Source organism: Eutrigla gurnardus (genome assembly GCF_963514095.1).
Source record: "Eutrigla gurnardus genome assembly, chromosome: 4".
NCBI lineage: Eukaryota > Metazoa > Chordata > Actinopteri > Perciformes > Triglidae > Eutrigla > Eutrigla gurnardus.
Window position 1 is genome coordinate 20249017 of NC_139918.1, and position 25629 is coordinate 20274645.

A 25629-nucleotide genomic window follows, 5' to 3' on the forward strand; every position below is an offset into this window, starting at 1 on the left:
TAAATCTTAAATACACCAAACACATTTTTAATTGGGCTTCTTTTTATTCATCCCAGCTGCACAGACATTCTTTAACCACTGCCATCACATTGTTGAGAGATTTTGTCAATCAACAGCAGAGAGCCATTCAATATGTACTCAGCATAAAATCATTACTATACATATATATACAATGTTCCCATTATATCCCAGTATATATACACACACAGCTAAACAGGGATAAAAGGCCAATAAATGGAATAAATTGTGTATCAAATTGAAGCAAGACAGAAACTGATGAACTGACACCATATGCTGGTGATAATCTCGATGACCGATCCCCTAAAATATGGATAACAAACACTGCTGCAGTTGTAATTTTTCACTTGGAAATTGGGACATTGATTCTACCCACAATCTGTTGTAAAGAAATATATTTAGAGTAAATTATGTCACTTTACAATTAGACTTAATTCCCTTTAAACACAGCGCAACACCAGTAATTGGCATGTGATGTGTGAAATCTTTCTCCGTTAATGTAACAGGAAAGGAGACACCAATGAACAATAACTGAAAATTGGCCTTGTTTGGCTGAATAATCTAAAGATTGGGGTGTTTGATAAATTTGCATTTACAAGAAAAACTGATATTTTGCTGAAGCTGCCAAACCAGGACTATTAAATAAATATAATTAGGCTACTATGACAGCTTTAAAATTCTAAACATCCCAATGACCTATTACTACATAAACACAGCTTGTATTTGTTGCATGCTCTCTGAGGCTGAACATCAGTTATGCTTCCGTCTGTACACGCAGCATGAATGCAATAAATTACATGAAGTGACTGCAAGTGCATTTTCAATTGATACACTTATCAAAAGTGCTGAGACATCCTCCTTTAAAAGGAAAACTCAATGGTAAATTCCCTAAAAAGGCCACCTTTAAAAATGATTATGCAGAGGGGAACACGAGAATGTACATACATACAAACATGTACATGATCCACCAATCATCCCAGATACAAAGAATCAGATGGAAAGTCAAAGTGCAGCACCCCCTTGTGACACTTGGTGCCTAATTGAGACATGCAAGCTAGGAGTAGAGTGTGTAGTCTGACCTTTTGACAGACAAACTAGACAAATAACATGTGAACACAAAGCCTGGAAGATGAGTGACAAATAGGAGTTGAGATTTAGTTAAAGTCTAGTTACAGTAGCTCTTTGGGTTAACGATAATAGCCGCTCAGCATTTCCCACTGACATCTAAAAACAGACCTGGCTGAAGAGAATTTGCCCAAATTTCAACTCCTTTTTTCAACAATTAACATAAAAAAAATAATCCTACAGATTTACATTTGAGGTGCATCAAAAACATTCATGTATTGTTTCCTCCCAGCAACTGATAAAGTGACCTGAGCAACATCATGAACATTAAGGATTTTACCGGCTCACCGTTGTCACATACAGTGAACCTGTGCAACAAACACCTGCTTACCTCCGAACACAGGAAAGTCATGTTTAAGTGCCACATGACAGACCTACCTAACTGGGAATATTGATGACAGCATGAAGATAAAGTCCCACATGAGCACTTGAGAATGCAGAACATGGCTTCTCTGATTCACTGCTCATGGTCGGAGTCCATCCCTCTGTCCATGACCCCTGAGCTCTTAGAAATCTGACCCCTTCCCCCTTGCTACCCCCCCTGATTGTTGCTGTCCTTGCGTGTTTCATCTGGCCTCTATGGCCTTGCCCTCCAGGACCAGGCGAATCTCTTTGGCATCCAGTGTCTCATACATGAGCAGAGCATCTGCCAGGTTTTTGTGCTCTTTGGTGTGAGACTTCAGCAGAGCTTTGGCACGCTCGTAAGACTCCTAGAGACAAGATGGTAAGAAAAAAATGTTTTACAAGAGCTGGTGGGATTGCCTGGTTGTACTTTGTTCAGCAGCAAACAAGATGACTGACCTTCAATAACATCCTGATTTCATGCTCCACGGCTGCTTGTGTCTCTGGGCTCTGGGCTGTCATGTCAGTGTAGGTCATCACACCCAACTGGGAGACAAGACGGGGAAACAAATACCTAAATGTACATACAATTATAGCACAAGTGTAGTGCAACTCAATACTAGCATGTACAGCCTTCCATTTTCTTTAATTTCCAGAAGTTAGCCTACCTTTTCACACATTCCAAATCTAGTCACCATCATCTTAGCGATCTTTGTGGCACTATCAAAGTCACTTGAAGCACCTGGAGAAGAAGAGATGACACATTTTAATTAACCCTCAGACCCACATGATGTCTGTAAAAGGGTCTGTAATGTAAAGTCTTTAATGTGGTATTTTTGTCAATTCTTGTGTGGTAACAAAATAAAATTTAGTGTCAAATCTGAGTAATAAATGGTTCAATCAACCCCAAATTACTGCACTGCCATTATGAGACATAAGTGTGCATGGGGATGGCCATCATATTACTCAATCATAATGTTGTCAGCCTTTTTAAACTTACACAATTTATTTTATTTAATTGATAAATTGATTCAGATTTATTACGTGACCAACTTCACACCCTGTTGACCTGCATTTCAAATTAATCCTCAGCTTCTAAGTTTTCAGATGAAGTTTAAATATTGTTTTCTACATTCTACCCCTCAAACATTAAGGAACTCTTGTCTTACCAGTTGTGATGTATTCATGGCCAAATATAAGCTCCTCCGCTACACGGCCGCCCATACTGACGTCCATCTGGGCCAGTAGCTGGGAGCGAGTCTCACTCCAGCGATCGTTCTCTGGGAGCATGGACACCTGATGAGAACGATTCAAGATAGAGAGGAGGATTCAAATATCTCACATCTCATCAGATAAAAGTAATGATAGTTTGACCCGGTGTCAAATCTGAACATGCAGCGTTTAACCATGGAGTTAACAAGCTCTGGGTTTCCTTACGTGTCCCAGACTAGGGCCCCTGGGCATGATAGTAGCCTTGTTAATCGGCATGGCATCTTTGGTGTAGTAAGCCACAATTGCATGGCCTGATTCATGGTATGCCGTGATGGTCTTGTTCTTCTTGTCTATTTGTGCACTCCTTCTCTCAGGACCTTTAAGAAAAGAGAAGGTATGAATGACATTCTTTTATTGCCACAACAGGACTTTGATGGCAGTAATCATAGTCATAAAAATGAAACTTTTATCCATGTTAGATGGAAATATACAGACAATCAGATAATGGGTTTAGTGGAAAGATAAGTCATATTTTAACAATTACAGGGAAACTGTTGTTTTTCTTAACCTACTAGCAAAGCTTCCTCGTTACTCACCCATGAGGATTTTGTCTTTCGCAAACTCCAGCTCCTTCAGGGTGACCATGTCTTTGCCATCCACTGCTGCCTTCAGGGCAGCCTGGTTAACCAGATTTTCCAGGTCAGCGCCAGAGAAGCCCACTGTGCCCCGGGCAATGATATTGGCCTCAATAGCTACAAAGACAACAGGCAACATCAACAAAGATCTCACAGTGAAGGCTGGGCTACTATTAAAGGTTAACAAAGTAAAAATAAATTATTCAGACCATTAAAAAAAAAAAAAAATCCCAGTGCTTTGTGCTGTGCCAGTGTGTTCAGTGAGTCAGGACCCACGAGCAAAGGCATATACACAATAAGATGCTGATCTCATACCTGGATCTACTTTAATCTTCTTCAGATACCAGTTGAGGATCTCTGTGCGTCCTTTCACGTCTGGTTTGGGGACCGTCACCTGCATGTCAAAACGTCCTGGGCGGATGAGGGCACTACATAAAGATATTCAGCTGGTTAGTAAAAGTACTGATACTTTGTCAGCATATAATCTGGGTCACTGCATCAAAAACAGCCTCAGGTTTGCAGTCCGTTCTTTGTAATGGACAAGGAAAGCTGCAACTTTGAGGGTTGTAAACTTCAATGTGCATTGTAAGCACATTTTCAGTATTAACATACTTATCCAAAGCTTCTGGGAAGTTGGTTGCTCCAATGATGATCACACCTTCATTTGGTTTAAACCTACAAAGTAATATTACAGGGTAAATGCAAGTCAGTGTCATTACTTCATTTATCGCAACATATTGCCAAATTTGCTTAAATCTGAATTAAGCAATTCCTCACTCAATGCGTTTCTGAAGTGTAAAAATGTAATTTTAGAGATTACCCATCCATCTCTGCAAGTAGTTGGTTGATAGTCTGTCTGGAGTAAGGGTGCATGGGAGACTCGATCCTTTTCCCACCCACACTGTCCAGTTCATCAATGAAGATCACACAGGGGGCATTGCCTTTAGCCTCCCCTAGAAAAAAAGCAGTAAGACAAATACAAAAATATTCATACCTACCACAATATTGGTTGTGGTGTGAATGCTGGATGCCGACACTACACCTCAAGGAGCGAGGTAATGTCAAATAAGAGACTTGATTACACCCATAGAGTTGAGGCGCACCTCTCATACCCCTGCTTCCCTTATGTGTCCCAACAACACAGATTATGAATGCTTCACAGCCCGTGTTTCAAGAAAGATTAACTGTACACTTTCAAATGGCTTCTTAGCGAGGAAAAGGGAAAATATATGGTCAAATTTGATATTAAAATAATAAAAAAATCCTACTGAAAAGGTTTCTGATGCGGCTGGCTCCCACGCCAACAAACATCTCGTCAAATTCGGACCCGGAGGCGTAGTAGAATGGCACATCTGCCTCTCCTGCCACCGCTCTGGCCAGTAGAGTCTTTCCAGTCCCTGGAGGACCAACCAGTAGAACACCTAAAGTAGAGAGAGGAAAGGAGGAGGGGATGAGAAGAATGAGAAACAGATCTCTGAATGGAATTGTGTGAAAGATGGCCATAACCATACCTTTTGGCAGCTTTCCTCCCAAGGATGTGAACTTCTCTGGGTTTTTCAGGAACTCCACTACTTCCTGCAGCTCATTCTTAGCTTCTTCTACCCCTTTGACGTGATCAAATGTCACGTTCTTCATCTGGACAGGGTCCACTGCAGAGTCCAAGCCTGATGTGGTTCGGAACCGTACTATCCAAAATGGTAAGATTAAAGTTCGAAATCACACTGCATGGCAAGGTTAATGAACTCACAAACACACACACATGAACACAGAAACACACACTGCCTGTTACTGAGGATTATTTAAGATTCACATCTGCGTATATTAGAGAGATTCAATGCTGCATGTTAGAATGCGTTGTGTGCAAAGACCAGAATGTGGCTCAATTATTCCAAGCTTAGTTATTTTCTTTTAAGGGTTAATACGTGTTCAAAATGCATAGGTTAGTTCAGCAGGCTTTCTCATTAACATGTATATTTGAATATATTAAAATGTTATAGTGGAGGTCATTTTTTAATATGTGACGTGGAACCAAAAAGCATCCGAAGAGAAGAAAAGGAGCCTTTACCCGATATGAAGGGGGTCTTGGAGATACCATAGATCCCAACAAGAAGCAGCACCAGCAGGATCAGACGAGTCCTCCTGAGAGAGTCTTAACAGTTGGAGCATGAAAACAATACATCAGCATTGTTTCATACTTAATAATAATAGTAATATATTTCAACTTGAGTGTGTTTGTATTAAAACTTGCCTTGTGTGCGTTGCGTCAAGGCTTGGGCTTTCAGGAAACCCTCAGCAAAGCCCCTCTTGAAAGCATCCTGCTGTCCATCGGATAAGTTCTTTTTCTTCACTAGGCTGTCGAGATTTTCAACCTCAATACCCTTGTCACGTGTCAGGAAACCCTTCAGAACAAGGTAACATTGGTCAGCATTATGCACAAAGTCAGAATGCACCTTCACTTTAATCACACCTTTACTCTCAGGGTCATCACACTGGACAGGTCTGAAAACATAAAATTCATGCTCTGCCTTTATTATTAGATTCCTGAACAGTAATAATAATAATACTCTGTAACTTGCTTAATATATTTAAGAACATTAAGCATAGACATAAAATGTCTATGATTTGCTTCAGCTTGTGAACATATCTCAGCACTTACTTTCATAAAAGATGGTGCGAATCCTTCAGAGTCCAAGGAGCGGTCGGAGGCTGACTGCAGTCGTCTGGTTTTGCTCTTTAAAGTTTTAAAGCCTCTGTTTGGGACCCACACTTGAAATGTATAGTAAGCATATGTTTAAATAGATTAAAAAGTCAACCATATTTCCACAGTATATGACCAGATAACAAACAATAATTGAAAAATATACATATTATTATTAGCACATCTACAATGTCAATTTAAAATAGGAATATTTGTTATTCTCTCAGCAACGTTATTGACATTGTTGTCAAATATCAAGCAAACCAACTAAATTCATAAGTAACAAATGAGTTTATTATTAAAAATGATATAGTAATCCATAGTTACCTGGCCAGTGTTGTAGCTCTGTGCAGACAGACAGAAGAGGTGAAAGGTGCTGCCTGGAATAGGACATGGGCATTGCACCACATAAGAAGCCTGGGAACAGAGGACAAGGTTAACCCTGGTATAGCTGGTGGGAAATGGTAATAGGGGCCCTAACGAAGATGATCAACAACATGAGATTTATCAGAATCTCTGGAGTGAAACACCATATTAATAGGCACAGCTGTTTAACAAGGATGTACATTCTCACCATGCTTATTTAAGTAAAAAGAGTGTGTAGAAAGATGTGAGGTCCTCCAGCCTGCCTGTTCACCCAATGGAAGTGGCGTCTCCTGTGGACTCAAGCGTGGTAACACACCGTTTGCCAGCTCATCCAGCTGCTTTACTCCCAGGTCAGTCAAGCCAAGCTCACGCAGGTTCCACAGGGGCTGCACACATACATTATCACATTTTATAAGCTTTGATTTATATTCCTCACAAAGTTATTGTACAGGACAGTTTTTATTAAGTGGACTCGGTAGAATGAAAACAAGTAAGGGTAGCAACACACTTTGTGTCTGATACAGCAACTACAGCTTAGGTCCTACTAATGTGTACCTCTGTGCGGTGTCGTTCTGTGTCTGAGGCATGCTCCTTGCATTTCCTCGATGTGCAGGAGCTGCTGATGCTGCCGCTTCCCACTGAGCTCTTCATGGAGTGGAGCACGTTGATGAGGTGGCTGAGAGGAACAGTCACCTGCAGTCACATGTAATCCATAACAGTGAGTGAATGGCAGGTACCACTGTCACGTATGTTTCAATTAGTGATATCATCACAAACCCTATTTGTTAGCTAGCCCGAAGGCAGCTTACTGTTAGTACAGTTGTCACTGGTAACGTACATTAGCTAGCTGGTGTTACAAAGTCAACGTGATGTAAATCAAGCTTAGACACCAGTTAACATTATAAGAGAGATGTTGGTTGAACTGCTGATTTATATATCATATATGTATAGCGACGCAGTTTCCTCATCTGACACACTGAATGTTATTCAGAACATTAACGCTAACGTTAGCTAGCTGGAACGCATCCCAACGGTCCGCACAGTCCATATGTTAGTCAATTAAATAGAAAGATACCAATATTGACTGACAATGTCAGTTGACGCAAACGTAGATGTCTTCCAAATCATCAAAAATATATATCGAAATGTCGACAGCAGCAGTCCGGCTCATTTAACAGAATAAGCTAAGGTTACCGTAGCTTGTTAGCCGGCTAAACGCAACGGAATTAGGAACCAAAACAACAACAACCATGCTAAGGTTAGCGTGGCCTAACGTTTCCTGTGTCCTTACCTGTGGCTGGACAGTCATTGACAAAGAAAACATTTTCAATTATCTCTGGTCCACAACGGCCGTTAAGCTACACAAGTTGTGACGCTGTCCCCGAGCGTTATATGTCCGCGTTACTTCCACTTATTTTAGCATAGCAAGTCCAACTGCGAACTTCAGCGCTAGTCCGACAGCTGAAAAGAAACCGGAAATGACCTCTATCGTGTTGTGACAAATTGTACCCGTTTTAATGTTCCCCCTTTTCTGGCCTAGCTTAAGTTCCGTATATTCAGTCAGTGTAAAATGTTCATGTTATATTATATTCAGGGGATTTCAATTAGTCTAAAATGTGAAAAATGCGACAAAATGATACAATTGCCACTTATATTTCCCAGCTTATGCTTACAGCAGATGGTCAACATCCCCTTTCCCAAGCAGTCACACAACCTTTCAGCCGATATTTACATTTTCTTGATCAAATCAAAAGATTCACTCCAGTAAGCGTTTGTCCCAAGAATGTGTTTATTGCATGTCAAAATTAACTACTTACAGCTGATAACAAACGAAAATGACTGTATGGATTGACCTTATTCTGTATCTTACTTTATGCAAAAGTTTAATCTTTGATAGTATTGCACTGAAGCTGTAAAGTATATACGTATACTTCTACACAAATAACATATAACCATGCCTATTTTGAAACACCTCAAATATTTCTATATTTTTAACAATAAATATGATATATAAATCCTTAATAATCAGGGGGTTGTGTGAAAAGAAACTTAAATAAACAATGAAATGTACAATTAATAAAAAAAAACTGGCAACAACAATTGGGCATCGCTTAAAGTCCACAGCTACTATGATAATGAATTCATTTCTATAAATATTTGAGTCAGCTATGTGTATATCCAGTTCCTGGTGATCTGTGAGACATGTTATAAATAGGATCACCATCTAATGCTAATCTCACTATAACAATAAAATTGTGTGAGCATTTCTAATCCCCAGTCCTTCTCTTTCCTATCCAAGAAGTCAAAAGGCTACACTATATTGCAGAGTCTCTCTTTACACACCTCTCTGATCACTCATTTATCTAAAAGAGCCTTCCCATGTCGACTGGTGCCTCATTATACTCCGTCTGTGGTGGTGACTTGAAAAAGCCACAAAGCAACAAAAGTGCAACAATTCCATCCCAGCTTCACATTCTTTGATTGATGCCAACGATAATTCAGGGGATTTTCCTGTGGTAGGGAAAAGGTAAAACTGAGTTTTGGTAGTTTGTGGTATGGCTATAAAGCAAAAATAAATCAGTAATTATAGGACCAGGACACTTTTTGTCAGTATTTTACTCACCTTCTCCTCCGTTGAAAGTAAAGCTGGACAAGCCAATGGGTAACCAGAGGCCAGAGGGCAGTCAATACCACTGTGAATGGAGAGAGGTCAAAAGGCCACCAGGACGGTCTCAAGAACTATAAAAACAGAAACCTGTATTAAGGCCACTGTTTGGTTTATGATGGGATACATCTTGCTCATTAAATAAAGTATTGAAAATGTAAAACATTTCAATTAAAAGAAAAACTCATAAGGACCTTTTGTGCTATAGCTAGGCAGTCCTCCTGCCTTGGCGAAGATGATCTTGACTGAAAAAAAAAAATATATATATATAGACATGCATCAATAGATATACAACAAATCGTCATGGATACTGTAATAAACAAACTGTGGAGAACACCGCGGATCTCTCACCTGTGACACTGCAAGCGCCTCCAGAGCGTGCAGCCTGTGCAACACCGTGGCCATGTCGTGCTGCAGCCGCAGCAGAGCTGTTGCTATTTGCTCGTTGACGTTTCCCCTGGCAACACTAACAGGATGTCTGCTCTGTGATACACAACAGCATATGGCATCCACACCGGCACACTGCTGCGAGCTGCAGGTAGCCCTGAAACACTGTGAACCTGAAACTGGAGTCAGAATACAACAGCCGCTATTGAGTGTCACTTTTCCTGGTAGAAAACAAACAACATCAGCCTCCGTTACCGAGCAACTACCCGCGGTTTATTCAATTTGGATAACTAATTACAGGTGTCGCTGACTTTGTTGTCTATGTGAGCAGCTGTAGTGCAACTGTGAAACTGTAAACGAACAAAGCATTTATGGTGCTTTCTGGTACATGAGGGACTTACAACCACGCACAGCTACAAATGTGTGAAGTAGTGTCAGTATAAACCAAAGTGGACTGTCTCACCTCTCCCTCTTCTTGACAAAGAGCTGCTGCTGTACTGGCTTGCACTCATCCCTTCTTCGAGGTAGGCATCTCCCACGAGTACCTGATCCTCTCCTCCCTTTAGGGTTGTGTTGTTCTCAAGCCAAAGATCCCTTTGCCTCACCGACGCAGCTCTTGATCCAGGTGATAGCGTTTTTGACGTAGACAGCACCTTGGTAGGAAAAAAAAGAGAGTCAAACCAACACATTATTTCTCTGTTTTAACTTTTAACTCTGTATTACTTTCCATCTGGAATGTTGACATGATTAAAGGAATAGTTTGACATTTTGGAAATATCCTATTTGCTTTCTTGTCTATGGTTACATGAGAAAGCTTAGCTTAGCTTAGCTTAGCTTAGCTTAGCTTAGCATAAAGCCGGGGAGCAGGGATAAACGGCCCGCCTGGTTCTGCCTGAGAACTCTGAAGCTGGTTCAATGCTGTGGTTTTTATGGGGGGTTTATGTGCTGGACTATTTCTTGGCTGGGCGTAATGATTTCCTGGAGTCTACAGTGAACTTTAGAAGCGCTGGTGAATGTGCTTTACCTCTGCTTCTCGTCTTTATGCTAAGCTAAGCTAATATCCTGGCTCTGGCTGCATATTTGCATATTTAGTGTACAGACATGAGAGTGGTTTATCATCTAGCACTTGGAAAGAAAGTAAATAAGGGTATTTCCTTGAAACTAATCCTTTCATTTGGTGCAGGGAATGGAGGAGGGACACCATACCTCTTCCATGGCCACATGCTCCATTGAGTCACAGAATTCCTCATTATCTGAGTCTGTGGATCGGTGGTTCTTCTCAGGAACAGCATCAGTCGGACCTGAACATGGACAACATGGTACATTATATCGTTCTTAAATGTACATCTACAGAACTAACATTCAGTTTGTTATTTATTTCTCTTAACTCTTTACGCGTCAAGCTGGAGATGCCAAATTACGACTCATGGGCCAACTGCGGCCCACGGGCCATTATCATTTAAAAAAATAAACTTTATATCATTCCATCCCTATTCAAATATTAAACTAGGAGTAACTTTTATTATCATAAACCATTTTGAGGTATGTACTCTATACATGCAATAGTGTTACACAAACACAACATTTGCATTGATGTGTAATATTACCACTCAGGTGTCCATTAAAGTGCACATAGGAGTCATACTGGACGCTGGGCTCCATGGAACAGGCCAGCTCCTCCTCCTCCACCTCGCTGTTGAGGGAGCTGTGTGTCCCGTTGGTGAAGGAGGACATGCTGGGCTCCATGCTGCTGCTGGATCCCATGGTGTAAGACCCCCACCTGTTGTCCACCATCAGCAGCCTGGGGTTAGGCCTCCAGTCTGAGACAGAACGAGAGAGGTGCAGTTGTTTTTTATGTGCCCTTTGTCTAACCATATCTGGCTCTGGATGTCTGAGTGCAAATTACACTTTTCTTTTGATCTCACTTTAATTTTTACTACAATTATATGAATGTGTTCAGAGTGAAATCACGTTACATTAATTTAATTTCAATAGTAAATATGTATCTTGTACCCTTAAAATTAACTGTGTCAGATTGTAGTGAAAATGGTATTCTTAATGAAAAAATAAAATGTGTCTGTACCAAGCGGAAACCGCTGCACTAGTGCGTATATACAGCAGCAGGGCCATTTATGTAGGATTGACAGGAAACGGGATTGAATCCACAATAGCTGCAACTACACACGCCCATGCATCAATCCATGCATGCGTGGTTCATCGGGAGTGAAGTATAGAGGGCAAGGCTAACCGACACCAGTGGAAGAGGAACTCTCTGCTAAGTGTGATGATACCTCCAACAAGACAAACTGTTCATGAGTTTGGCCCTGGTGTCTCACCGCCACAACCCCTTTTTGCTACTTGGCGTGAAAACAAACGCACACCGTCGCACACACCCACAGGATTTGTGGACATTAATTATAATAGATTATCACCAGCCTTACCCTTTAAATCATGTAAAAAATACTGTTGGCGTAGTGTCTACGTCACAGCTAATTACGCAGCACAAGACAGCTAACCACTACATCTACACATGGTACCTTTTTCCTCCTCCTCCTCCTCCTCGTCTTCATCGTCTGTATTGTCTTCTTCATCCCCATTCTCCTCTTCCTCACTTTTTCTCCAATCACTACGTTCCTCTTTTCTCTCCACTTCACTATTTTCTGTGCTTCCCTCCGCCTCCTCGCTACTCACACTTATGCCATGAGCACTGCTGTCATTTTCGTGGAGGTTTTGTATATCGTCCCACAGATCCCCATAGCCTGAGCGGTGAGGGAAACACTCGTGTTTAACTCTTTATATCATACACACAGTTGACAGTTGAAGGTTTTGGCGTTTCACAGCTTCTACACGCTACACACCACAAAGAGAAAATAACGATGTAGGGCAACAAGCTACACGCCGACTAACTACAGCACATACAAGACAGACTACACAAGAGCATTTCATCCATCCAACAATCTACTTATTTCTTGTTCACAGTTCCAGACAAGGACAATGTACACTTGACAGTCTTACACTTGACATCAGACTTGTGTCAAGTGAAAAGGCAATGAAAGTAACCTAATTAGGTGAATACACTGCTATCAATTACACAGCTACTGCGAAACACCAGAGACTTGCCTTCCATTGTTGGTTTGTATAATTGTGTGACCAGCTCATCTAGTGATAAAAACACAAGTAAGACAGGCTTATTATTAGGGGAAAAAAACTGTCATCTGTGAGAGGATTAACAGCACTCTCCCATGAGTGTGATCTGCTTTTATTATGGCATCACGGATCACGTACATTACCTGCATTGTTAACAAAAGGCCTGGTGAAGGGTCTGCTCTCCACCTCATTATCTTCAGCTTCTTCTCCTTTTCCCTCTACTTCTGTGTAGAAGCTGCCAAGCTTCTGTACCAGATCGGACACTTCATCCGAGATTGGGATGGTCTCCAAAATCTGACAACACGCATTAAAAATAAATGTTTATGCCTTTTCTCCCAATCCCTTATTACATAATTGGGAATTGTCACAATAAAACATTTGCTTTTGCATAAACAGGGGCCTGGTAACCAGATAAACCAGGCTTATTTTGCTTAGTCTGAATTATAAAAGACAATTTCACCACATAATTTGTGTATTGACATGTTTCAATAGGTTAATTTGAGATGAACTGTGCTTTGTCTGGAAAGTAGATGAGATCAGACGGCAGCAGCTATTCACAAAAAGCTGCGGTCAAGTCGGACAGTTTCCAGCAGCCTTCAAATAATATAAAGGAAGTCACAGAAATAGTTACATCCTCTAAGGAGTAACTAGGAGTCATCATTTTAGCAACCACAACCACGAGTGATTTGTTAGGTTCATTCAAACAAGTTTTTACCCCACTTTCCCTAGCTTGCTTTAAAGAATGGTTCCCGATGTGGTACAACTGTCAACAAGTCCAAACAAGGTAATTTGATATCACTACAAATAGCAAAGGTTGGCTGATTTCTCTGTTGGAGCAGTTAATTAAAGCAGATTAAAAACAGCTGGTAAGTGGATCTGAATGCAGCTCAGGCGCTATGAGGTGAAAAATTAATAGCATAATTTGTAAAAGCAATCTGCTGTTAATTAGAAACATCTCTCGTTGTTCAACACATTTTTCAAATACATAAAGAGAGTCCTTTTTTCAACAAATATAGTATCATAATTCAAAGCCAGCCTCATGCCAGCACCAGCATCAGGGATCACTAAATCATGATGATACATCCTCTGGGGACAAAGAATATCTGTATACAATTTCACAGCAATCCATCCCAGAGTTGATGGACTAACTGCTGGCAGTGGCATCTCTGGCTTGAAAATCAATATCTAATAAATAAGCTGCATCATACTCAAATAAACCGGCAAACTGTCTTTTAGACTCAGAAATAGTAGATTTCTATATAATCTACATATATTTACTGTATTTGAAAAACACCCATTTTTCTCATCGTGTGAAAACATCAGAGATTGATGAGAAATGCGTAGTCCAAATATTCAGCTCTAGTTTTTCCTGAAAGGACTTACCAGCTGGATGTCCTCAACATAATTCTTCATGGCTTCCTCCTTTGTCATATTTCCCAAAGAGCTCCATGCATCCCTGGTAACACAAAGTCTGAGTTCAACACTCGAACCCTGAGAGGAGAGTGAACACTGAATAGCCGAAAATGTGAAGTTACAGCTGTTACAGCCGTATTAAGTTCTGCAGAAACCTCAATACAAATCAATTCTGTGTGGTTATTTGACACTAGCAGTATTATGTGGTAATAATCGGGTATTACAATATCAAAATAGGTCATAGATTTGGAACAATTGTCGGAAATGACCTAGTACGGATCTGTGTGTAAGTTAGTTAGAAACATGCAAATGCATCAGCTCTCTCCTGTGTTGCCATTAGCACTAACTCCGAATGAAGTAGCGTAATAGAACAATCACAAATGCATTGAGAACACACATTATACCATTTTGCTTTTCCACTAGTGTCCCAGAAGCCGTTAGGTCTGGGGACGTGGCAGGGACCCAGGGTGGCCTGCTTGTAGTAACTATAGAACATCAGCATCATGTCATCGGATGGCTGGAAAGGACCTGAGAAATGAAGGAAGGAAATCATTAAGGGAAAATCATGCATGTGGAGGGCATGTTAAAAATTGAATACAAAAGTTAATGGTTACGCTGTGATACAAGTGAGCTGCAGGAGTTGTTATTAGCCTAAGATATGATCCAGTTAATCAGCTCTTATCCTTCTATAGCAGCTTTATCAACAGAGAGACAGGGCTTAAATGCTCTACATGTAGGTCAGTCACCACACAAACAAGCCACACACTTCACCATAACAGCACATGACGAAACAGTCACTACTGAGACAGAGGAGCGTCACCTTCTTCGGGCAAACTCCGGATCACTTTAACTGCAGCAGCAAATTTCGCCTCCAGGCTGTGTTTGTCCTCCTCGTGCGCCATGCTGAATCCCAACGAGGATGAAATGAAGCAGCCCTCACGTCTTGAACAATAATATGAAGCAATTCATGGAGACAATCAAAAAAAAATCAAAGACAGTTCAGAGGGACACTTGAACACAATTTGGTCGTCGCAGCAGCTAAGGAGGCAGACTGTTTTCTTCTTAAATCCAGGAGATCCTGGGATAAATGAGGTCTATTTAAGAAGCCATTTCGTTGTAGCGCCAGTATTCTTTGACGGGAGTGAACCCGCTAAGACTGATTGTTAGAAACTCACCACAAAGTTCATATTCACCGGTGCAATAATTATTCCATTAGTCCCCGGTGTCAGCAATATGCAGCAGAAAGCCAATTTTCGCCTCCGGTCAAGGATGAGCCAAACAGTCAACGTCTGGTCACTGAGTATGATTGGGATTTGTAGTTTTTATTGCACAACTCTTTGTAGCACACTGGGTTAATACGGAAGGTTTGCTCCTCTAAGCCCCACAAGCCCCTCTCAGCCTGGATTTAAACCGCGGTGATGTGTGGGAAATGTAGTGTTCGGAAATAATGTCGCGCCGATGAGAACCAGTCACATTAATAGTATTGTTGTAACTGTACATGTTATGACGCGGAGTAGGTATATGTATTTTAATGTATAGTATTGTATCTCATATAAAATCACATAGGGGTTTCTGTAGTGAATTGTAGGTGTATTTCTAATTCGTAGTTACACATTTATGCATATTTCTATACATTTATTTTATTTTAAAGTATTTACAACCATTATCCGTAATGTTCTAGGCTAGATATTAAATGTATGTTATTGTGATGACTGTTAAACTGGTGATATGACCAATGTGAAGGCAATGTATTGTTGTATACTGTCAGCTATCTTTACCTTTGTGTGCCTTTTATGATCTGAACTGATTTTATGATGTTTCAACTCTAACATTTTCTATTTATGGGCGATTTTTTTGTGTATGTTTTAAAAAAAAAACCCACAGCAACGTAAAAATATATGCATCCATCCGTTTATCATATTCGGGGTCGCGGTGGGGAGGGGGGGATCCTGGACAGGTCGAAATATTTGCAATTCAACTTGTTTTATACATATCACACGTATTATTGAGTAATAACGACGATACGCTATTTTATGACACCACTTGAACACCAAATATAATCATATATATATGATTTATATATATATATATAATTTTAACATTTTTCTGATGGATTTTAGCGTCATCATGGTGAAATATCATTGGTCCATTGCGCTTTTCCCTCGGCCTCTCAGCCAATCACCGGCCACCGTTTATAACGTAAGCTGCCATTTGTCACAGGCCGTTGTGAATCGGAGGCCAGCGGCCCCACAATGCCAGGCGGGGGAGCCCCTCTCTCAGCTACACACCACCACAGCATCACCGCCTCGCCTCGCTGAAAAAAAAAAAGGACAGAGGAGAGAGAAATGCAAAGGGATGTAAGATGGCAGAGCTACAAATGCTATTAGAGGAGGAAATCCCTGCCGGTAAAAGAGCTCTCGTGGAAAGCTACCAGAACCTGTCCCGGGTCGCGGAATACTGTGAAAACAATTATGTTCAGGTAAGAGACGCCTAACGGCCGTTAAATTTGGTGGAATTGTCGGCTATCTCCGTCGTGTCTGCGGTGCTGTAGTAGAAGTGAGTGAAACCACAGAGACAGGAAATGCTGGTCGCAACGAAAGGGATCCTCAAACCGCTAGCCTTTCTCCCGGTGTAAAACGGGCTCGGCCGTATGTCGTTATCGGCTCGTTTTGGCTAGTCTGAACGGTTTCCCGGAGCCGTGTTCGCCTTTCACGGCTAATGTTACTCGACGTGTTGAAGGCTGCTGGGGGTTTACAGAGGGTGTGTCGTTGTTATGACCAAGTGGTTTTGTCACTGACTTGATTCCCTGGTAGGTACCGGTGACAGAATATAATCTCCTTCCCCATTAAAAAAAAATAAAAAATACGTGTAGACATTAGCGTTCATTATCCCCTTTCACACGATTTAAACCAAACCACACGTCACACGCTTGGGCCACAAAATAGCGATACCAATTTTAAAAAAATAAATCACGAATGAAATCTATAAAGAGCCATATGACTCCTGCAGGGGAAATAAGCTTATATACGTACTTAGTAATATTTTGTGGGGGAAAATACATAAACGCTTAGTCACTATATTGTCCCTATATTACACTGTCGTTTTTCCCCATTAGCCATTGACATCCAAACATCTCTCAACCGTTATGTTAGTGGATATCATTATGTAGGTCAGGTCCTTAAAGATGTCTAGAGAAAACACAAGTCAGTGAAGACTCTACATGTGTAGTCAAGCCACTCATGAGCCAGATTTTGTCTGGAAACATGGCTCCGGCGCATGTCGATGGCTCATTTGCTTGTAGTCAAATGCATGCCGCAGGTTTATGACAGATTTGTCTGCTGCTTATTTGCATATGCAGACTGAATCCTTGTCAGGGAAAGTATGAATCAGAAGCAGTGGTTCCCAACTTAGAGGGGTAAACCCGGGGACTTGCAGGGATCATACAAGTTTTTGCATTTTAATAATCTGATTGGAATGAACTGTTTCGAAGAGAGTCGTTGGATGTTTCGATTCATGGCCCAACATGTATAAAATGTTAACAACTGTGAGCTACCCTGAAGAGTTGCTTGCAATAAATCCCATGACGTTGCCACGGTGAGAATGTGTTCAGTTAATGTGTGGGTGAGAGTGTGAGTGTGCACCGTAGACCCTCGCTGACTGGTCTGGTGTGAACAGCAGCATCTGTTGACAGACCAGCACACACCAGGAACTCCACTGTGCTCCGGCATGGGAAATCTTTGACTGTTTGCCCCAATTAAACATCTTTTCCCTGCTTGTCATCAGGAATGCAAATAAAGCCTATACACTGCCTTATGCCTGCTTGGGTAAAGACGAACATGTACAGCTGTGTGTCGGAGTGCTCATCCCAGTATAATTATGCAGAAAAATATATGCTCAAAGGTTGTGCTTTTATCATATTTTATTTAAGGTCTTACAGGTACGCCTCCCTGTGCTGCCAATTCAGTTAACATGGATGGTTTCAGAGGCAATGTCATGCTTCAGTTAGTAAACGTATCTATTATTAGAAGTGGTGGGTTTGAGGTTTAACCAGCTGATATATTCATTTGTACATCACTTGGGGATGTTTTCACATTTCAGTAATGTGGCTTATTGTGTGGACGTTAAATGTTCATTTTGACCGAGTACATCTTGTGAGGAACGCCGGGTTGATAGCTTGACTTCTGTGTCACTGCTAGCAGAAATGTATGTGGTTTCATTCATAAAATCGACAGATTAAACCTAGCAGAATCATGTGTCCTTGGCCTAACTCCTCTTTAAACGACTTTGTTGCACGACAGAGTATAAAGCAAGATTGGAAATGAGCAAAGCTGACAAAACAGATGTGCTTCTTGTGGACATTTTTGCTACTTGATGGCTTTCGATTTCAACCTCTGTCTGTAACCCAACACGCTATGAAACCAATAATTATACAATAATGATAAAATGTCTTTGATGAGTTATGACATACTAATGGCCAGAATGGCCGGGTTTTTTGGAAAGTGCTGGTATCATCCAAATAAGAATCATTACCGTCATTGTTGCATTTATGCGTAGTTGAATAAGACAAAGATGAATACTTTAACGCATAATAGACGAAGAAATTTGAACTGCCATTTAAATCATGGAAGATTTGTCTAGTTTAACTGCCAGAATATATGTAATTGTAAGCGCACACACAAGTTATTCTTTTTAACTTTAAATGAAGGGTTTCAATTGACAGCGTCCCAAACTATTTATAAAGGATTAGAATTGTTTTAAATACATTTATGGTAAGCGGATTCGTGATGCTCTTCAGCCCCATCTCTGCTGATTTTCAGAACCCTGTTCTGTCGTATCACTTCCTGCTGCAATATCTCGACTATTGCCTGGTATATGAAGATGCATGTATGCGGCTTCTCCAGGATACTGCTTTCTTCAGGGACATTAAAAACATTATAAGCATATGAACTCACTTGACAAACGCAACAAAGAATTAAGAGTAAAGCTGTGCAGGGCATTCAATGGTATGCTGAGATTGTGAGCAGTAATTTCGGACATGGAATATGTTTCTGTACTCTGAAAACATTTTTCAATGTAACATTTTAGGAATCCAGTTAATGCATACCGGTACATGTTTTCAACCAGAAAAGCAAAGCATGTCCTTTTAATCCTCTCGTATGCTGGAGAAGAAAAAGAAGAGTTTTATTCTTAGATGAGATTTTTGAATTCATCCATTTGAAAAGCTGTCACCTACATTTTTTTTAAATGCCACCTAACATTTTTGTTGGCATCAAAGCAGATCACATCTTTGTAAGCACCTTTCTGAAGGTCTTTGTATACTAAAATAGCAACTCTTTGGATGATATCTACCATTGGATGGCCCTTTGCTGCTATTAAATGGGTCTGAACATTTAGGTTTAAATATGCTAGCTCTTAAAATGAACACTACTCTCATTTTGTTCCAGTATGTGGTTCTTAAACACAAAATGCCAATCAATGTGTGCGAGTGGCACTTCTTTTTTTTTTTAAGGTATCTGTATCAGGTTTTGTTTCCAAGTTAAAGATAAATGAAAGAAAGAAAGGGGTGATGGAAACCCAATCCACGTAATATTTCCCTGATGCTGATGTTCCAAGGTGGCAGGTGGTCATGGTGGTGTCATGCTGCAGATTATTAGCCTTCAGCTATGACACGCAAACTAAATTGTTGCTTGGGAGCAGCAGGTAAATCTTAGCCAATGTCGTTGTGGCCCCTGGGGTCTAGATTAGAGTTTTTAAAAATAGCCACATAATAATTATTATTGGGACTGTATGTAAGTATTTTAAAGGAATAGGTTGTTCGTTTTTAAAACATTCTTATTTTTTCCAAGAGTTAGATGGGAAGATTGATACCGCTCTCATATCTGTCTCTTTCTGTATCCATGAAGAAGGAGCCATGAGAAGATAATCTTAGCTTAGCATAAAGATAGGAAACAGGTAGCGTGTTTCAGCACATAACTTCCCCGAAAACCACAACATGTTGTTGGGTTTCCCTTTTTTGTACAGTAATGCACAATGCAGTAATAAGTGAGCTTTTAGGATGTTGATATGCGGTTTAACTCTTTGGAGAGGGCCGAGCTGTTTCCCCCTAACTGTAGTTTTTATGCTAAGTAAGCTGTTGTTTTCTGGTCATAATACATAATGCAAAGATATGAGAGTAATACTATATAATATATATGTGTGTTTTTTATAGGTATATTTAAATGTGTTAACTTCACAGCATAGTTACTATGTATTATTCATTGTACAATTCGAAAAACATAGGAGCTCTATGAAGCTTTGATGAAGCTTTGAGGTATGATGTGAGACAACGAGCACTTAAGTGATTCGTCAATTGATCAATTAGCTGATTGAAATAAATTAATCCATGGATATTTTAATATTTTTCTGTTTTTAAGATGACACAAAATAAAATACCATACCAAAAAATCTGCTAGTCATAACATATGATGCCTCATTTCATACCGCATGTGTCTTTGTTTTTCAACCTTTGGCGAAACAAACTGTGTAAATCAGGTTGTATTCATTCAGACATTGTATACATTAAATGAGGGATTAATTAATGACATTTTTTTTTTTTTTTTTTACAACAAATATTAGTTATTAGTAATGCTGCCTCCTTTCCTGCAAAAGACTGGCAGTCCCCAGTCGGACTGGTACTCTGTGCGGCTGCATTATCCCTGTTTTGTTTCCAAACTATAAATATGTCCATTCAGTCCCTTTGCTATTTAAAGGGATCCAGAAACAGATGGTTTGGGCAGCCGGGTGGAGATCTGGGATCCTAGGAAATGTCTTGGCATTCCTGCTCACTGGGCTCAGCTCCCACCATGCACCTGTCCAACGCTGTCCATTTGAGTTTTTCAAAGGTTATTGTTGTCCAACTCCAGGCTGCTTTTCATCCACAAAGTCATTCCCTCCAGGAATCCTGAGCTCTTGTCCACTTCCCTTCAGATCTTAACAGGGCTTTGCGGTTTAAAAATGGTTGAGAATGAACGGCCCTGTCAAATACAGGTCCCTGTAGTAAGCTGCCCACTCACTGTCTGCTCACATAACACATTGTAGTAACAATGAGAGTGCAACATTTCCTCTTGAGATTTTTGGAGCTAATACCTTACTTCCTCCTGTCAGCTTCTCTATTTCTTCCAACCACACGTCCTTCAACTGATTTTTTGATCTGTCCTTCCTTCCTCTCTCTGCCAGGCTCAAGACAAGAAGAAGGCTCTGGAGGAGACCAAAGCCTACACCACCCAGTCTCTGGCCAGTGTGGCCTACCAGATCAATGCCTTAGCTAACAATGTGCTGCAGCTGCTGGACATCCAGGCCTCACAACTACGACGCATGGAGTCCTCCATCAACCACATCTCCCAGGTACACAACACAGTGCTGGAAGATACACATGCCATATATAGATGCATGGATGCCATTTATCTAAATGTGTTGTACCTGGGCCTTTATTTACCTGCAGAGTTCAAATGTATGTCACATTTTAGTGAGACAATTCCCTGTTTTCTGATAAACTCCTGGTTTAATTTGCTGTTGATGCTGTTTGAGGTTAATGCAAACTCAAAACGTCCTCTTATAAATCCAGGATTGTACATTTCCACACCATGTCATGCCACAAACACCACCACCTTTACAGAGAAACTGTTTTTATTCATGAATGATTTCCATCCCATCCCATATAGAGGTTTTTGAGGACCATCATCTAAAGATTAAACCTTTTTAAAGACAGATGGATATAGCAAGGGCATGGATCATGCTGGATCTGTCACCCCTATCCAGCCCCTCTTCAGCCCCTCTTGCTTCATCAGCAGTCCTCTCTCTATCTCACTTTCCCTCTGTGTGCGCTAAACACGGCCACCCTGCCTGTCAGCCAGTGAATGTCCCAGTCCACCCACTGTGTGCTTCATAAAGCCTGTCAGGGATGAAGTGAAACCCTGACGCCAGCTCTCTCGCCTGGTTAGCATTTTTTCAGCTCCTGTTGTACTCCACAGGCCGCAGGATGGAGTACAGTTGGGGGAAGTCTAATGAAGAACAAAAAGAGTCTTTTATGGATCAAAAAGAGTCTTTTATGGATCATTTAGATGGTTGTTCAATGTTTGATATTTCTGTTTCAGAAACAATAGCCCTATAAGGCCTTGTAACCACACTTGATGAGAACATTGGACAACGCCCAAGAAACTTCTCTGTGGGATTTAAAAGCACACAAAAGGGCAGCATGTTTAATAAAAGCAGGACTGTTGCTGCAAACCCAAACCAGTGCTAAGGATTCTGTCGTGATACAAAACACAAGTAGCTTCCCATGAATCTGTCGACGGCTCTTTTTTTCCCCCCTTAAATCAATGCCAATTCGCTGGCCAAATCTCCTCAAATGCAGAATGAACCTAGAATTATTCCTGAGGGCTAATAAAAAAATGATAATGACACAGATTTTTAGACTTGTTACCAAGCCAGATATGAGATATTTGATGTATGAAATCACACATCTGCTGACCCTCACAATACGGGCTGCATCATATTTTCCTCCAGCCAATAACGCTTCAACAAGAGCAAACCAAAATGTCAAACATGTCTCAACTGTACTGCAGAGACTAATCATTTGCTAAACTACAGATTTATTTGGCCGAAACTACGATATAGGTCCAGCAGTGAGTAAGTTACAGCTGTGCCATCTGCTCTCGGAAATGCACTGCAGTGGTGGAGCAGACAGCCAGATGTTTATTACAGTACAGATATTACATGAGGACATGTGTGCCGGAAGGGCAGACAGAGGTTTGTCATCACTGATTAGCTAATAGTTACACAATAACTTTATATCTATGTTTCATAAAGATGACCTGACTTTTTTTTAAAGTAATGCACGTGTAGAGGAAATACTGAAATAAAGCTGACAGTTTCCATTCATCACCTACGGATGTGATGTTTGCTGCACCACGGCTTCAATGGTTAACTGGTTGTACAGGATGGGCTGTGACAGTTTGTCGGTAAAAGTGCACATCTTTTATAATATCTAGAGTAATAAAACTGTCGTCAGCATCCACCCCATTTTACTTTCTTCTCCACTTATTGTTTTATCCTGACAGAATCGGCTTCCAGTTTTACATCACAGTATTTTCACTCTCATATCTTTTCCATCTCAAATTGTTTGTGTCTTCCTGTCAGTTTTGTTGTCTCGCTTTTTCTAATCCTCCCTCCACCTCTACTCGCCTATCACTAGCAGGAAGTAGGCTGGTCTCTTTTTCTTTCTTCCCAGCTGAAGCTGGGCGTGTCTCTTTGATTTCCTCTTCTAAAAAACCGCCTAGCATGTTTTCTATATATATATATCTCACGTGCAGCACACAGACCCCATATCAGACAGAGGGAGAGTTCTGCAGAGAGCGACAGGCGCAGGTTAACTTCACGATACCTATCAGACTTTCAATTTTGCAGTTGGATGCTTCATCTCAATGGAGGTCACTGGTATTTTCAGTTGCTCCTGGTGCTTGGGATTAAAGGAGAGCTGCTTCGAATGAGACCCAGGCTGTAGGCCAATAGAGCAGAATAGTGGGTTAATAGGAGTTCAATGGAAGAACCCACAGTGTGTTTATAAGCAGGGGAAGGTCTACTAGCTGTAGCAACATGGACTGAAAGAGTCAAGCTATGAAATGCTGAACTCTGTGAAAGTGTAGCAGGTAGTGAATGTCCCAGCAAATTTTCAAATAAAAGCGGGCATATAAATAGTAAATATGTTTCAATAGATAATAGATATAACAATAATAAATATGCTTTAAAAAATAGCGCAGACATGATGAGAATTAAAAGAGAGACCATGTTTCTGTTGCAGTGATTTTAAGATGGCCTCTGGAAAAATGGCTTTCACATCTATTATTATGAAATTGAACACAACTTGTAGGTATTTTATCAAAATCTCACTGGGGAAGGGAGGTGATTATGCCCCTTGAGCTCCTGGAGGTATTGGATTTGCATTAAAAGCAAATGAGTGTAATTATCAGGTCAACCAATCTCTCTCTCTTTACAAAACGAGAAATTATAAATCATGCATGTCTCTCATCATAACCTGTCTAAAATAAAAGCAATACATCAGGATCATTTGGAGTATTTACAATATGAGGACCCTAAAAGCCCCATCCTCATGTTCCCCTTCATTTCTCTCTCCTGCAGACAGTGGATATCCATAAGGAGAAGGTGGCACGTCGAGAGATCGGCATCCTGACGACAAATAAAAACACTGCTCGCACCCATAAGATCATCGCCCCGGGCAACATGGAGCGGCCGGTGCGCTACATTCGCAAGCCCATCGACTACACGCTGCTGGATGATGTGGGACACGGCGTCAAAGTAAGAAGGATATTGGTCATTATGTCAAAATGAATCCCGCCTATTAGACTAAATGACAAGCAGACTCATTAATTTACTCGTACCAAAACACCCTAGTTTCTGTTCACCTTTTAGTTACTGGTTTTTAAAAAGTATTTCCATACTATTCTTGCCACGGCTAAATCCCAAAGTCATTACTTTGATGTATTGTCTCGATTTCCAATGTTAATGAATTTTACTAGACAGGAAAACACATACTTAGTCGAGTTCACACTTTCATGTGAACAAGCAGCCGGTCTCTTTTCATAATTCACTCGCGCTGCAAGCCGATCAATACACTGGCCTTTGAGTTAATTAAGTCCCAAACACCTAGAAATGGATCAGACACTCGCCCAAGAATGGGATGTGAAGCTCACTGTTGCTTGTCGAGGTTTTGTTCATGCCCACAACATCCTTAGCTGGAAGCTCACACCATCACATCCTCTATTGAATCGTGGGAAAATATACTTTCAACCCATTTTTGGCTCATTATAACATTTATTTTATTCACTCTCTCCACGATCGGTCTTGGCATCTCCCCTCTTCTTCCCCTCTTTTATATAACATTTTGTGTGTATTCATGTGTGTGTGTATTTGTGTGTGTATATACGCACACAGTAATGCACATTGATTTCTGGTGTCACAGTTCTGCGCAGCGTGTTTGAATCATCCTCTTCATCCCTCGCCTCCTGTCTGTCTCTGTTGAGATAGTGGCTGTCCACTGATTTTCAAACGAATTCAAGAGCCAGTGTTTCCTCCTATGAGAGCTGGCTCACGCTGAGAAAGATTTGGCATGGCCCGCTATGCAAATGAAGCATCATTCATGGATGCTGCAAATGATGGATCTCTGTAGAAATTAGTGCAGATGCTAGAAAATGCGCAGGCTTTTTCCCCCTTTTTTAATATCGTCGGAAACTAACTATTTATGCTGTTGGCGCTTAAAAAACTTGACTCAGACATGTGTAGCGTGACTCATTTGGGGAGGATCTTTAATTGAATCAACATTGGTTATTTTGATGAGGGTTAGATCATCCTTTTTGTTTATTCGGCTCGGTGCAGACAAAAATGCGTAATATCACATTCCACCATTTTTCCCCCAGAACACTTTCTCTCTCACATGTCTGTGAATAATTCAGAGGGATTGATATCATTTCTTCCTCACTACTGCATCAGACGCCAGATAGAGATGTCATTCTGAGAAGTAGATTACTGCGTATGTGTGGGTATATTTGTGTGTGTGTGCTTTTGTG

At 40.7% G+C, this 25629-nt stretch overlaps 3 protein-coding genes across 6 annotated transcripts in view; 1 reads left to right on the top strand and 2 right to left on the bottom strand.

Moving 5' to 3' along the window:
- Nucleotides 1–24: 24 nt before the first annotated feature.
- Nucleotides 25–7853, bottom strand: LOC311012742 (ATP-dependent zinc metalloprotease YME1L1-like). Of its 2 annotated transcripts, none has more exons than XM_084008368.1 (18): nt 7688–7853; nt 6952–7089; nt 6605–6782; nt 6358–6447; nt 5989–6098; nt 5581–5731; nt 5398–5481; nt 4844–4996; nt 4601–4753; nt 4153–4285; nt 3945–4007; nt 3648–3760; nt 3294–3449; nt 2923–3074; nt 2655–2781; nt 2154–2227; nt 1945–2031; nt 25–1853 (listed from the first exon to the last, which is right to left on the bottom strand). In XM_084008368.1, exons 1-18 carry the CDS (start codon nt 7718–7720, stop codon nt 1710–1712), a joined length of 2139 nt encoding a protein of 712 aa, XP_083864494.1. In that variant the 5' UTR covers nt 7721–7853; the 3' UTR covers nt 25–1709. The 2 variants fall into 2 exon arrangements, with proteins under 2 accessions (XP_083864494.1, XP_083864493.1); XM_084008367.1 differs by having other exon boundaries at nt 4844–5017; nt 7688–7852.
- A 324-nt stretch (nt 7854–8177) lies between these two features.
- On the bottom strand, nt 8178–15176 carry LOC311012239 (acyl-CoA-binding domain-containing protein 5A-like). Its single transcript, XM_084007617.1, has 12 exons — nt 14829–15176; nt 14413–14536; nt 13979–14051; nt 12730–12889; nt 11986–12237; nt 11056–11268; nt 10655–10749; nt 9912–10101; nt 9413–9621; nt 9256–9306; nt 9020–9135; nt 8178–8907 (listed from the first exon to the last, which is right to left on the bottom strand). The coding sequence occupies exons 1-12, from the start codon at nt 14908–14910 to the stop codon at nt 8895–8897; spliced, it is 1578 nt and encodes a 525-aa protein (XP_083863743.1). The 5' UTR covers nt 14911–15176; the 3' UTR covers nt 8178–8894.
- Nucleotides 15177–16244: 1068 nt separating this feature from the next.
- The window catches only part of LOC311012735 (abl interactor 1-like), a 19473-nt gene continuing 10088 nt past the window's right edge, over nt 16245–25629 (top strand). For all 3 annotated transcript variants that reach the window (XM_084008352.1, XM_084008354.1, XM_084008353.1), the window contains exons 1-3: nt 16245–16487; nt 21224–21391; nt 24185–24361. In XM_084008352.1, the coding sequence (XP_083864478.1) occupies nt 16371–16487; nt 21224–21391; nt 24185–24361 (462 nt within the window). In that variant the 5' untranslated portion in view covers nt 16245–16370. The remainder of the gene's footprint in view (nt 16488–21223; nt 21392–24184; nt 24362–25629) is intronic.

Coding starts and splice junctions, on each gene's coding strand:
- LOC311012239 (XM_084007617.1), bottom strand. CDS start 14,910: ATGGCGCACGAGGAGGACAAACACAGCCTGGAGGCGAAATTTGCTGCT. Junction 14,052..14,412: donor ACTAGTGGAAAAGCAAAATG/GTATAATGTGTG, acceptor TTGTGTTACCAG/GGATGCATGGAGCTCTTTGG. Junction 10,102..10,654: donor AGCATGTGGCCATGGAAGAG/GTATGGTGTCCC, acceptor TTTCCTACCAAG/GTGCTGTCTACGTCAAAAAC.
- LOC311012742 (XM_084008367.1), bottom strand. CDS start 7,720: ATGTTTTCTTTGTCAATGACTGTCCAGCCACAG. Junction 5,018..5,397: donor CAAGACCCCCTTCATATCGG/GTAAAGGCTCCT, acceptor CATTTTGGATAG/TACGGTTCCGAACCACATCA. Junction 2,782..2,922: donor GGGGCCCTAGTCTGGGACAC/GTAAGGAAACCC, acceptor CGTTCTCATCAG/GTGTCCATGCTCCCAGAGAA.